Raw genomic sequence first — 15312 nt, forward strand, 5'->3', positions numbered from 1 at the left:
TCTTGATTCAGGTTTTTTGAAGATAACTTGACTTTGGATATTGACATTGACTTTCTTGATTGAGCCTTCTTCTATGACTCTTTTGTCTTGGATATTGATCTTGGTCATTTCTCTTGATCGCGCCTTTCTCTTTGATCATGGCTCGTATTGTCTTGGATTTTCTTGTTACCATGGATTTGGGTCAGACTAGCACCTTTTTTTTTTTGCTAAAATGTAAGATATATTATAAAGAAGAATAATTACAAAAAATATGAGCTATATAGTTCAATACATATCAGCTCATGAGGACATCATATTGCTCCTCCCATCAGGTATCCAAAACTCTAACTAAATATGAGGTATATAGCTAGAAATAGATCAAAATAGATCAGCTCTCATCTTAATAAAAGTTATCAATGGACTGTACTGATTCTCCTTAGCCAATTAGCATCAGGTCCATGGACTTGATTCTTTATCAAATGCAGGCACCTAGCATTCATCTCTCTCCTGATATCAGCAAAAATGCATTCTGGTTTGTGAATTTTGTACTCTAATCTGCACTCATTCCTTTGTTTTCAAATGTCATAAACACACGCACTCACCACAACTTTCAGCAATCTCTTCCTCAGTCTGGAATGTCTGCATTTAAGGACCCATTGCAGGGTGTCATTTCTAACCATGTTCAAGCCAAGCCACTCACTTATCCCTCCCATCACCCTCCTGCTATAAGCACAGTAAAAAAAACAAATGCTGCACAGTTTTATCCTCTTGTTCACAGAGACAACATAAAAATGAGTCACTCACCCCAATTCTCTTTAGCTTATGTCTAGTATTTAGAGCATTCATATACACTAACCAGGAAATAAACCTATGTTTAGGTACTGCCCAATTATGCCAGACCAAATAGGACCACTCCACCTTAGGTTTAACAGTCCTTATCAGGTTATATCCCTTTCTAATCTTATATTCTCTTGGATTCACAATCCAGTTTCCCTGATGAAAACCATGTTGTAGTTCCTTCTTTACATGGCAGATTTTCCTCCACCTCCAACTCGAGTCTGCAGTGGGTCTGTAATCAGCCCATGAAGCCCCTTTTAGATACACATGACTTATCCACTGAACCCAAAGTTTATCAGGTTTGGCATAAACCCACCAAAGGAGGTTCCCAACTGCAGCAGTGTTCCAATGCTGAATGTTTTTTTGACCTAACCCCCCCTCCTTTTTTGGTGCACAAACTGTATCCCAAGCTACCAGAGGAGATTTTGTATATGCAGTTCGACCTTCCCATACGTAATTCCTGTAGAGACTGTCAATTTTATTCAGCACTCCTTTAGGTATGATAAAAATCATAGCCCAATAATTATGCAGAGTAGCCAAAACAGATTGAATAAGGGTAAGCCTGCCTGCATATGACAATTTTTTGGCACCAATGCTTTGAATTATATTTATAATCTTATCAGTAAGGCACCTGCAATCATACTTGGTCAATCTTGTGGTTTGGATGGGCACCCCCAGATATTTAAAAAGTAATTGACCCTCAGTGAAACCAGAAACACTCAAAATTTCCTCCTTATCAGCTGAGCTCATGCCATTAAAGTAAGCATTAGATTTCTCTGGGCTCATCTTTAATCCAGAAGATTTAGAGAATGTAGAGAATGCTCTCAGGAAAGGTATTATGGAAGTTTTTCTCCCTTACAAAAAAGAAGGAGGTCATCAGCAAACATCAAATGGCAAAGCTTAATGTAAGCACACCTTGGATGAAACTTGAATTGGTAATTTTTAGTGGCATAATTCTGCATTCGAGAGAGATATTCCATACAAATAGTGAAGAGAAGAGGGGATAAAGGATCTCCTTGCCTTAGCCCTCTTTGACCCTTGAAGAATCCAAAAGTTTCACCATTAAGGTTCAAGGAGAAGGATGCAGTTGTAACACAAATCATAATCCATTGCCTGAACTTAGGTGGGAACTTCAGTGCAGTTAGCATTTGCTCCAGGAAATTCCATTCAACAGTGTCGTATGCCTTCTGAAGGTCAATTTTAAACAAGCACCTAGGGGAGGCCTTATGATTGTTATACATTTTAATGAGATCTTGGCAAATTAATATATTTTCTATAATGTTTCTGCTCTTCACAAATCCTCCCTAATTTTGACAGATGATATCAGGCATAACCTTAGATAACCTGTTACAAAGAAGTTTTGATATGCACTTGTAAAGCACATTGCAGCAAGCAATGGGCCTGAATTGCAGCATAGTCTTTGATCTTTCAACTTTGGAGATGAGAGTCACTGTAGTGGCATTAAGTTGCTTGAGTAACTGACCAGTTCTAAAGAACTCTTTAATTGCAGCAGCGATATCAGTCCCTATAATAGACCAAGCATCTTTAAAATACTGACTTGAGTAGCCATCTGGTCCGGGGGATTTCTCATTGGGAATATTGAAGATAGCTTGTTTGATTTCATCATCTGAGACAGGTTCTAAGAGGGTAGCCTTATGCTGATCAGAGCAGACCACCCCCTTCTTGACAATAGACTTTTTGACTCTCATAGTATCCTGATGTTGGCCTAATAACTGTATGTAATATTCCAAGAAAGCCTCCTGTATGCTATCTCTATCCTTACACAGAACACCTCTAATATTCTCCACTTGAATTATAGAATTTCTGATCCTCTTGGCTTTAATAGCATTATGAAAATATGCAGAGTTCATGTCCCCTTCATTAAGCCACGTAATTTTGCATGTTGTTGTAAGAAGACAAACTTTGCCCTTTGAAGCTCTTTACATATCTGCAGAGTAGACTAGCATCTTTGGAGTGAAACAGGTTGGTCTTTTTTGTAAACAGGTTGTTTATTGTGGGGAATAGGTTTACCTTCCGTCATGGATCATTAACAAAGGAGATGGTCTAGATTCGTCCTAGAATCTCTTGAGAAAGGCTCGTCCTAAACTGGGAGTTAGTGAGAAGTCCCTATTGCCAGACATGGAATAGGTAAGAAGATGCACATGGAATAGGTACTTGGAAGAAGATCAACTAAGTGCAGTTTCGATTGTCCTGCATTGTTGTTGCGTTTTAAAACTTGGAATGGAACATCAACTAAGTGCACTTTTACATCGTTTTATTTTGTCATATCATTGTTGTTCATTAAAAATTATAAAAATTTGAAAATGCCTAAACAAATCAATCTTTTTGTTATGCATTAGTTGTATGGAAGAAAAGGGTGCCCAAAAAAAGGAAAATGGAACGGAGGAAGTATAAAATATGTGGTTTGAAAATTGTACTTTTATTGAAATGATTAATGAATATATTTAATATAGACTCGAGAAGACACGCGACTCGAGGGATAGCCCCCAGGTTATCACTAGAAATGGACATGGACACAAAGAAAGACACTAGAAAAAATATGGGATAGAAAGCCTAAAACTCGGACTCGGACTTTGACTCGATTTTGGATCCAGACTCGTAATCATCGGCCCACGCTTGTACATTTTCTCTTCCAGCAACTGGCTTCGGCATCTAGCTTTGAGTATTCATCTATTTGAGAACCTCGTCCTCATCATTGGGAACACTGGTATATCCATGAGGATTATCTAAGTTGCCTTGTGGGCTAAAGGTTGAGAGGGACAAATTCCCACTTTCAATCATATCTTGGATCATATGCTTCAAATAAAAGCATGCTTCTGTATCATGTCCCCTGCCACGATGATACTGGCAATATGCATTACTATTCCATCTAGGTAGTATGTTTTCAGGGTCTGGAGTTGGACCGAGTAGATGTAATTTGCCTTGTTATACTAACATTTGTAACGCCGCCGCATAAGTAATGCCAAGGTTAGCAAATGCTCTAAGATCCCGCCCCGGTCTTCGGGTGGGACTTCCATGAGTTTAGCCCTATCACACTTAATGTCAGCTTGAGCAAAGGTCGATTCATGGTACTTGCCGTTCTCGATATTATCCTGGATGATATTCTTTAGTTTGTAGCAATTCTCGGTGTCATGTCCCCTTCCTCTATGGTATTGACAGTACGAATTGCCATCCCAAAACTTAGTCTTCTTTTCCGGATCTGGGTAGGCCCTATTGGTTCAAGAAGACCTAGAGAGGATAATTTGTTTAAGGCTAGGGCATAAGATATGCCTAGACTTGTGAATGACCTGCGAGGGTTGTTAGGCTTCTTTGACGAAGGCTTCATGAGGTTGCCTTTGTTGATTTTGATTCTTGGATGAGAAGAAGTACAGATAAGTTGCTCATTTGTTGCTTTAGGACTGTCAGGTTGAGGGTTTATCTAGACCCTTTTCATTTTGAGCGGTTGGGCATCTCTTACCTATTTCAACCACTCCATATTGGAAAGCCGAGAGTTTAGGCTATCAATAGCACCCTCTAACTTGGAAAATTTATTGTTGAAGGCAATGGAAAGCATGAGCATTCCACTTTGGATGTCATCGTCTTCGAGGACATTGATTTCTTCATCGTCATGAGGAGCGAGGAGATGAGAACAGTCTAGGAATGATTCTTCATCAGGTTTAATGAAACTAGACCCAAGAGGGTTGATTTCTTCGAATTGCTCGACAGAAGGTGGCATTGGAAGCTTGCCCTCTTCGATCATATATTGGATGGTATGTTTCAAGAGAAAACACTCTTCAATATCATGGCCTCTACCTTGGTGACATAAGCAGTATTTGTTGCCCTTTCAGAGGTTCACCTGTTTCTCTAAAGGTGGATCCGGAGTCGGTCCTATTGAATGTAGCTTGCCTTGGGCAGAGAGTCTCTTCAAAGCATCGGCATAAGACATGCCTAAATCGGTAAGCACCCGTTGATTTCTCCCAGGTTTCCTTTTAGCTGTTTTCAGCTTTCTAGGACGATGGTTATTACAAGAGGCAAGCTTTGGACGACCTAGACTAGAGGTTCCTCTAGGTGGCGTGTTCTTTTCCACCATCCCATTTTCAAGGGTGAGGACGCGAATGCTCAAATTTTCCACTATCGCTTGAACTCATAGGACCATGGTATAAACGTCTTAGAGAGACATGGTGATTGTGGCTTGAGCTACTTCGTGACTTTGCTGACTGACGGAATTTGCTGGATTCCTACTCGACATAAATGACGCGCATTACAACTCGATTCGACATGGGATCACGCATACTAAGGCAACAAACAAAGGATACACGAAGGAAAATATAGGAATACGAGATAGGATAACTAGACTCTTGACTTGTGAAATCATGAAATGTCGTGAGTGACTTCTCGTGTTTTGAATTCATGGTGATTGACTTTTAAATTTAGGCTCGAGTGTTGACTTTGACAGAGTGACATTTATGTGGTTGACTGGATTGATGGGATTGACGACACATGTTGGTTCTAGACTCGAGATTTGCTTATAGGTGTTAAGAAGACTGCTGTAGTTTACCCTCAAATATGAGGCCCATTGAGACTCGTGTGTTGAGCCTCGAAACGTGTGACTCGAGGTGTCGGAAATGTTTGGATCCTAACTAAATTGGGGTAGGGGTCTATAATGACGGTGTGACGCCCTATGACTTGACTTGAATTTGAAAAGACCGAAAATGTAAGGGAAGACGGGTTCATGACTCGACGGAGTTTCGACTAGGACATAGTCGGTTTGAACTTTGACTCCAATTTAGCCCAACTGAATTTACATATTTACATTTACATGGTTTGAAAATATTTTGGTTTAAATTTATTTTATTTTTTATTTTTTTTCGGACTTTTTTTTTACGTTTTTTTTGTATTTGGTTCTTTGTTTTTTTTTTTACATTATTTTTACATGGGTTTTGAAATGGGTTGGAGGCCCGAAGTTTGACTCGACATTTGGACAGAGTTTCGGCTTATTTTGCGCTGTTTTGAAAATGTTTACATTTTGAAAAATGATTTTTATTTTTACCAAATTTTGTCATGGTTTTGTTTACAAAATGGTGATCACATATGATACAAGCATTTATACAAGCATTATAACGGTATGCTGAGTGCATTTAGAAGGGTTTTGGTTTAAAAGGTGGGTTGCCATATCGAACAATCAAACCCGGGTCTGTGGAGAGGCTCGTACCAAACAGGAGTAAGGCCGATTCCTAGTCCATTCCCTCGAGTAGTGAAAGCCCTTGATATAAACAGGAGTAAACATCATGGTATGGTTGACGTCAATCGCTATTCATCCTTAGGCCCAGATAAGAATTTGGACCGTCCAGACGGGACGATTGGTCGAATGGGTTGGGGTGGGCCTAGGAAGGCCGAATAAAACGATCTAGGAAGACCGAGTCAAGAAAACCGACAACTGTCTCGTATAAACTATTCCCTAACCTTGTCCAAGTTTCACCCTTGGCAGCACGTAAGTGTATTACTCCCCAGCGGAGTCGCCAAACTGTGGACGCGGGCCCACGGGGTTCGCTTGGGAAGACAAGCTTTGCATTTGTGGACTCGCCAGCAATTTATTGTGGAAAATTAGAAACCGTTCGAATACCTCATGCCATGTCAAGACACAAAGTAGTGACATGAACACCAAGAACTCGTTACCCTTAACATTATTTGTCTAGAATGACTCTCGTGGATGCCAATGAACACGGATGTTCACAGAGATCTGGAGTAAGGGGTGAGGGTACGTATTAGGAAGCTCTTTTGATCGAACACCTAATACCGCCCGCCTCGATAGCAGCCTCTACTAATGATTAGGGAAAATCGTCTATATTTTATATGTTGTCGGTTATATGCATGCAATGCAACATTCAATAGATTAACCCTAGCATGTGGGAATTAACTAAGACGGTAGACACGTAATTTAACATGCATTAATGTCGAGGTAGAAATTTAGATTAATTGATCTACGTCGAAAATAAATAAATACAAAAAATACAATAATTACACTGGGTTAATTGATCTACGTCGAAAATACATTTAAAACGGATATTTTGAGAAAAAGAAAGGGAAAATAAATTAACGAACAGATTATTAGGTGATAATACGAGTAATAATTAATTAATATGTAAGCTAATAACTATGTCAAAGCAACAACGGAAGTTCAGGGGCAGAATTCAACCTAGAACAGGCGCAACAGTGATGCATCCTTTCGAAGAGGCGCAGTGCTCACTGCGTCTGTTCCTGAGGTGAATTCTGGCTGTGAAGCCGGAATTGCATACCGTTAATGTTTATTGGTGATTTAAATGATCGATTATTGATATTTGACTCGGATAGAAGTGATTTAACATATTATTTACATGTGAATTGGTCGTGAAAATAATAAAAGACGAGATAAAACTAATTGGAACAAATTAATTACAAAATTAATTACAAGGATTAATAATGAATTAAATTAAATAGGTTATTAATGCTAAACTATTGATGATGATGACGATAATTAACAAATGAAAATATACAAAAGATGAATTTCAGAGACTTGATATTGATGAATCAAATCTCTAAAACCCGAATTTAATTTGATTTAATGACGAAAACCCGCAAATATGAGTTATGAGGGATTTAGGTCGGGAATTAAAAGATGATAAATTAATGATGATTCATATGTCAAAATTTATCATGCGAATGAAATAAGAACAGACAAATACGAAACAAGATAAACAGACGAATTAAACAAAAGACGAAGGAAGAAGAAGGAAAGCAGGAACTGCGGCAGCCTCAGGAAGCGGCGTAGCAGGTGTTGCGTCCCTTCGAAGAGGCACAGCAGTTGATGCGTTCCTTCTCGACATCTGTCTCCCGTTAATTCGTAAAAGGGGTTTGAATAAAGGTTTTATAAATCGGTTTTGAATATATTTTCGACGTAAACCTTAAAATAATGATTACAAAAATAAAGTACAATAATAAAAGATGGGATTTACACCCTCAGACTTACATGTTTGACGAAACGAGATTAACTAAGTTAACGTTTAGTGATGCTCGATTCGAATGTACGACGAAAGTGCCCACTAAGAGGAAAACGAATAAAATTGATTAAGTTGATTGATGTGGAGTTGGTCAAATTGGTCGGTCATGCAAAACGAGGCTGGTACTCAGAAAGATCCGAGCTTACGTGGTCGAAAGTTCAAGCTCGTAGACGCCAAAAAGTAAGAGCGTGGTCGTAGAATGCAAAGGGAGAAGAGAAGGGCGGACACTCGCGTGAGAAATATGAGGAACGAAGGTCCCTATTTATACTAATCACACGGAGGAATTAAGGTTTCAATGAAACTTTGGAAGTAAATCTCGAAAAGATCTTAAAATACGCAGAAAGGATCTGGGGAAGAGGCGCAACAACCACTGCATCTCTTGGTAGAGGCGCAGCACCTGCTGCATCCTTTCCCCAAGGGTTTCCTCCTGCGGAAGAAAGATTTCCGCGTTTCTATTATGGAATTGCGGTTTGATCTTGATTTCCTTATTATTTATAAAATAATTTCGGGGTATAATTTACCAAAGATTAAAAGATTGAAAATATGGAATAGAAATATCTGGAACATTCCAGAATATTCTGACTCGGCATTTTAAACGGTTATTAGAAAATAAAGACGGTTTTTGACCCGGACTCCAAATGTACTCTAATTACTGTCAAAACGACCGTAATGGTGCGTAGATGACGACCAAGGGGTTGACACAAGTGTTTGAGCTATCATTTGACGATAAACTTACGAACTGTCATCAATCGTTCCGTGTACCAAACATGCGGCCCATTCATTACCGGGTGGTTTGCGGGAGGTGAAGAAATGAGTTATCTACACAAGTATGAGGCAGTAAATGCTCAACTGCCAGCTAACTTCAACATGACTGACATTCCGAAGTTTAAGGGACATGAAAACCCTTTGAACCATATTCGTGCATTCAAAGATTACATGTCTATCAAAAGCATTAAGCCAGATGTGTTCTTAAGGATCTTTCCTTCATCTCTTGTTACTATTTATAAGTAATGGTTCTATTCCTTGGATCACAAGAAAATTGCTACTTGGGATGATGCTGCAATCGAGTTCACCAAACAGTACGCAGATAATGCTGAAATCCAAGTCAATATGCGCACTCCAGAGGTTCTTACCCAAATTGAGAAAGAAGGTTTCACCGACTTCCTAAGTAGGTGGAGAAAGACTAGCACGCAACTCGTCAAACGTCCTGATGAAGCTACTCTTATTGAAACATTCGTGGACAATTTAAGGCCAATCTATGCGAACCACCTAAGGTACCAAAACATAAACTCTTTTAAAGATTTAAATGTACTAGGAACGAGAATTGATGACGACCTCCGTAAAGAACTCTTGTCAAAAACGATGGGTCGTGGATATCAAGGCACAACGAGTCATTCTTATGGCTCCACTAGCAAGACCGACGAGGTCAACCTTGTTGAATCGTCTACCAAGAAGAACAACCCGCAGAGGAAGTTGACCAACGTTGGTGACTCGTACCCCAATGCTCTGAAAAGACTGATGAAGCAAGGTAAACTCCAACCCATAGGACCTACACCTAACCCAGAGAAGAAGTCTAGGTTCTAGGATGAGAATGCCTACTGCGAATACCATAGAGGCAAAGGGCATGATACAGATAATTGTTTCAAATTAAAGCATGCCATTGAGGATATGATTGAAGATGGGTGTTTGCCTATACCTCCTGCAAGCAAGCCTAACAATACTCAGAATCCTCTTGGAATTCTGATGATTAGAGATGAGGAATCCACCTTGGATTGTTCACACCTCATTTCTCCTTCTGAAGATGAGGTTAATGCACTAGAAAATGAGGAGAGTTACTCCACCATCTCCCCTACTATCGCTGATTTTATCGCATGGGTAAAGGGTGAAAGTAGAAGTAGACAAGTTTCAGAGCTAGAAGCTACAGTGGCGTCCCTACGCAATCCAAGCACTATACCTAGAGTAGACAGGCCAGTGATTCCAATCTTATCTTAAGAATCACAATGCAAGAAGTGATCGCAGTAACCGACAATCTAGTCGAGCAAATAATTAACGTAGAAGCTGAAATCATAACCTTGAGAGAGCTTCATATCGTCAATGGAACATGGGTGGATGACGATGATGTTTACCTTAAAGAACATCCTCTAGTCCAGGCTAGTGGAGATCAATATGTAGACCACCTTACTCGCTCAGGATGTCCATATCAAATATCACTCAAGGACAAACAAGTGGTCCAGTTGCTACTAACACCAATGCCATCATACCCAATGATGGCGAAGATGCATCTCCTGACCATTTATTGAAGCAACTTCAAAAGACAATGGCTGATATTTCAGTCTGGCAACTAATCGCAAGTTCATTTCCTCATCGCCAGGCTTTACTACAAGCATTGGCTAAATTGAATGTAGCACACGACTCTACATCTGACGACGTTGTCAACCTAGTCTTCTAAGACTCAGTCAAGCTAAGTGACCTAGTTACTTTCTCAACTGAGGACTTACCTCCATTTGGCATCACTCATAACCTCGCTCTATACATCACAGTCACATGCTTGAAGAAAAATGTACCAATGACCTTGGTGGATGATGGCTCTGCAGTCAATGCCATACCACTAAAAACAACATACAAGTTAGGCATGAAAGAATCAGACTGGACTCCTACAAACCAAGGCGTTCAGGCATACGATGGAACGCGACGTAAAGTGGTGGGACTAGTTAACCTTACTATAGCCACTGGGCCAATCGAGCGAAAGGTTAATTTTCAGATAGTGGACATCGAGGCATCTTTCAATATACTTCTAGGTAGGCCCTGGATTCACGCTTCCAAAGTAGTAACATCCACCTTACACTAAAAGATCAAGATCCCTCTAGAGGGCAAGGTAGTGATGATCACTTCGTCACCCATCAAAGCTGTAATAGAGAAAATGTCAAGCAACCAAATAGTTACAGATCCAGTGTACGAGCTTGGAGGATTTCAAATCATAAACCTTATGGAGGGGGAGCTGGCTCCTTTATACTTCACCATACTCCAACTTAGTGGTCAACCACAAACTCAAGTCCTAGGGATACTTCCTAGGAATGCCCCTAAACCCCATCAGAGAAAATACCTTTGCATCTTTTAAAGAAGGTAACTCCCAAAGGATACCACTAGGCTTGGGGTACAAACCCAGGAAGGCCGAAACTCTCGAAATGCTTACTCAAGTTCAAAATTGCAAAAATAAAGGAGTCCAAATGCAACCCTACCTCCCTACACTAAATGGGTACTTTGTTAGGGAAGGGGAGTGTGAATACTTTCATGGATTTCCCGAACCTTGGAGATACAGAGGCATTCATCTAGCTGGAATCGAGGTCTTCCACGATTGCTACTTCATTTCTCCAGAAACGGTTCCTACCGCCAAAACTCCTCAGACACCTTGTCTCAACGAACAGGCTGTTAGCCTTCTATTTGGAGAGGATCGATTTTTTAAGGCGGCGTAGAATGAGATCATTACCATGATATTTTAGGACGACCATTTCAACCCTACAACACTGATCACCGACACCAGCTCTAATCAACATAAAGGATGGAGAAAGTCGATCAAATGGACCAACAATCAAGGAAAAATCTTCAAGGTCACTATTGGAGAAGGAGAGATGTTCAAAGGAGAATCCAAAGACAATGAATTTGAGTCAGGGTCGGAATTAGAGTCGGAGTCGGAATCTAAGTCTAGATAAGTCACTAGAGAGTCTCCTCCCGCCGTCACTCCCCACCCCTTTGTTTCTCCTTCCATAGCATCGCCTAGTAACACTAGCTTGCGGAATGTCCCAACAACTCTCCCTTTACCGCCACTGACTACTTTGCAGATGGCTTGTTTGTTTCAGCTGTTATCAAACTTTAATCTGAATAAATCTGATTCTGCTTACTCTTTGTGTTATTCTGAATGCAATTCTATTGACGATGATAATGAGGATGATCCTAACCCAGACTCAATCGAATTACCTCCCTATATAATTAAAGAAATACTAGAAGAGGGGGAAGAGGCACCAGTTATAGAAAACACCGAACCTATCAACGTAGGAATGGAATTAGAACCCCAAGAAATTAGGTAAAAGACGAACTTAAACCCAACTGAAAGGGCTAGTTTCATCGACATCCTACACGAGTTCAAAGACGTCTTCGCTTGGTCATACAAGGACATGCCAGGGATCGACAGGGATATTGCAGAACATTGCATTCAAATTGCTAACCTTCGCAAATTCTTCCTCAGATTACGCAAATATAACATGAGACTCAATCCTCAGAAATGTGCATTCGGAGTAACGTCATGCAAGCATATGGGATACATTGTCCGCCAGAGGGGGATAGAAATTGATCCATCCAAGATCAAGACCTTAATCGAGATGCCACAACCCCAAACATAAAAGAAGGTTACGGGATTCCTAGGCAAAGTACAATACATAAGTCGATTAATATCAAAACTCACTATGATATGCGAAGCTATCTTCAAAAAGCTTAATGGAGAGTGTCGTTTGGGGTCTCAATCAAACATATTTATATTTCTCAACAAACAACAAGTTAGTGGTTAAGCCGAGGTCGATCCACGGGATGGTGTGCTTTGGGTTCTAAGTCTATCTATGTCAATTTATGCTAGTGTCACAATTGATTTGGGTTTTTAGTTGTGTTCTAGACTAATGCAAGCAATAAAGTAAAATGAGCAATAAAAGGAAGAATGTAAATAAATGACTAAAGGTGCTAGGATATCATGGGTTCATAGGGGATTCATGGGAGTAAATCATACAAACATGTTGTCAATTGTATGCAAGCATTCATTGTTGTGATGGGATCGAGTTGGTGTATAAGCTTACAATCCCCAAGAAGGTTTGTGTCCCGGAGCCGAATAGATTAGATTGTACAACACCTACAAGTCGACTTAATCCTTCCTATTCAATTCTATGCATGGTCTAATGAGGTGATGTGACTCTTAATTGCGCACATTTAGTCCCTTAATTCAACCTATTTTGCATACTATTATAGCATTTCATGGCCATTTTATCCGTCAATTCCTTCCTATTTCGCTTTCCTATTGCATTGTATATGTCTTGTAGGAAAGAAGATAATGAGGCGGAGTTCCCATCTCCCGTGCATATTTGGAAGTTTTTTGAAGATATTGGATGGACTAGTATGAAGAGGAGGCAAGAATGATGACCAAGGATGTAGGAATAAAGAGTATATAGAAGGGTCATAGGCTTAAAAGCAAGGATGACGAGAAGGAAGCCATTACAAGAAGAAATTTCTTGGAACCAAACCAAGAGTTGCTCCTTTGGCTCTGAAAGTATGCTATATGAAACGGCGTCGAAAATCAAGTGGTCTAGGCTTTTGAATCACTCCAATAAAAGTCCGGATGAGGAAATGACGCCCGTTTTACAATCCGAGCTCAATTAGACAAGTTGTCCGCCAAGACGAGCATCTCTCCTCCAAGACGGGCGTCTCCCCTCCAAGACGAGCGTCTCACCTCCAAAACGAGCGTCTTTCTTTACTACTATCCCAGCGTCCCGCAGCGAACACACCCGTCTTGAAGCCAGACAATCCGAGCATCTCCTCTACGATCCGCTCGGATCAAGAGACAGGACCTCGGGCAAAGACTCCAGACGCGCGGGACGAGCATATTGTGGCGAGACTAGCAACGTGATATGCGCATCTCCCTTCGAGACTTGCATTTTCCTACTCAACACTTAGGAATGCTATTTACTAATCTACCCTTGCTTAACCTAATGATGTACTACTATATATACTCCATTTGTAACAATCAATAAACCAAGTTTCCTTAGATTAAATCAACTTTTCTTAGATTAGATTAAGCTTTTATTAGGAGTAGATTAGAATAGATTAATCCCAATTATTCCACAAATCACACATTAATCTTTCCTTAATTATTGTTCAAGTTTATTATTGGTTAATTCATGTTTATTATTGGGTAATTGAAGATTATTGGGTTATTATTGGAGAATTGACAACTCTTCATCAATCAATCAAGTTCTCTTCTTTTATTCTTTGCTTTATTATTTGGAATCATCTTCATAGGTATAATCTCTTTTACTCTTGTTCAATTATTGTTAATCACATGATTTATTCACCATGTTTGGCTTTGTTAGTATGATTGACAACCTTATTAATATGTTAACTTGATCATGAGTGAGTAGTCATTTAGCTAGGATTAATGGGGAATTAGGGAAACAAACATGGGGAATGATTCATGCTTAATCTAATATGTTTTCATAGTTAATTTGCTTGCTTGTTGTTATTTCAACTTATGCACATGTTATGTTTGATGAAATGCGAGCCTATGAATCCTTGCATTTTTTACCCATCACTTTTCTTTTCAATGAGACTTGTAAGACATAAACCAACTCGACTCTCATTAGACCATGCATATAATTGAATAGGAACGACTAAGTTGAATTGTAGGTGTTGTACAATCTAATCGATTCGGCTCCGGGACCCAAACCTTCTTAGGGATTGTAAGATATACACTAACTCGATCCCATCACAAAAATAAGTGCTTGCATCTAGTAGAGAACATGTTTGTATGATCAACTCCCATGAATCCCTTATGACCCCATGATATCCTAGAATTTTTAGTCATTTGTTTACATCCTTCATTTAACTGCTTGTTTTACTTTCCATTGCTTCTATTAGATTAGAATCTTCAATCCATTACAATTGTGACAACCCCAAGCACAACTACAATTATATTGAATAATTTGAGTACCCCCCGTCCCATGGATCGACCTCGACTTAACCACTAACTAGTTGTTTGTTGAGAAATATAAATGTGTTTGATTGAGAGCCCAACGACACTCTTATCAAAATGGCGCCGTTACCGGGGACGGTGTTATGTATTTGAATTGTTCTTTTATCTAGTTTTAGTTTTGCTTCTTCTTGAGGAGCCTTGGTTCCTTAGGAATTTCGTTTCTTGTTCTTTAACCTTGAGGAACTTGTTCCTCAAGGTTCGTTCTTACCATTTTATTGTAGTTTCCGTGTTTGTAGTTGCCTCTTTATCTTAGCAATGATGATGGCACATGGCTTCCAACAAGAAGAAGTATATGGGCAAGTTGGAGTAAATGAGTATGACATGTATGAATGGAGAAGGTTTTTTGAGCAAGAAAACACACCCACATCCTATAACTTCTATAATGGAAACTCAAATTATCCCCCATCCAAAATCCACAAGAACCACCCTCCCAAAACCCACTTTACAATCAATGCCAAATGTCATCCTACAACCAACACCCATACAACCAATCTCCCATGTACCCACAACAAGAGAATGAGCATACCTTTAACTTGCAAAGTGTGGTTCTCCAAATGCTAAGATACCAACAAAATCTCTTCATGCAAATGCTAGAAGAGAGCCAGGCTAGAGACAATGTTCTCAAAAACATTGTTATTAACGGTGAGAAGTTAGCAAATCAAATTGCCCAAA

At 39.7% G+C, this 15312-nt stretch overlaps 1 protein-coding gene across 1 annotated transcript; it reads right to left on the reverse strand.

Moving 5' to 3' along the window:
- Nucleotides 1-1652: 1652 nt before the first annotated feature.
- Nucleotides 1653-2057, reverse strand: LOC141639364 (secreted RxLR effector protein 78-like). Its single transcript, XM_074448512.1, has one exon. The coding sequence runs from the start codon at nt 2055-2057 to the stop codon at nt 1653-1655; it is 405 nt and encodes a 134-aa protein (XP_074304613.1).
- Nucleotides 2058-15312: the final 13255 nt, after the last annotated feature.

The sequence above is a fragment of the Silene latifolia genome, unplaced genomic scaffold (assembly GCF_048544455.1).
Source record: "Silene latifolia isolate original U9 population unplaced genomic scaffold, ASM4854445v1 scaffold_356, whole genome shotgun sequence".
Taxonomy (NCBI): Eukaryota; Viridiplantae; Streptophyta; class Magnoliopsida; order Caryophyllales; family Caryophyllaceae; genus Silene; species Silene latifolia.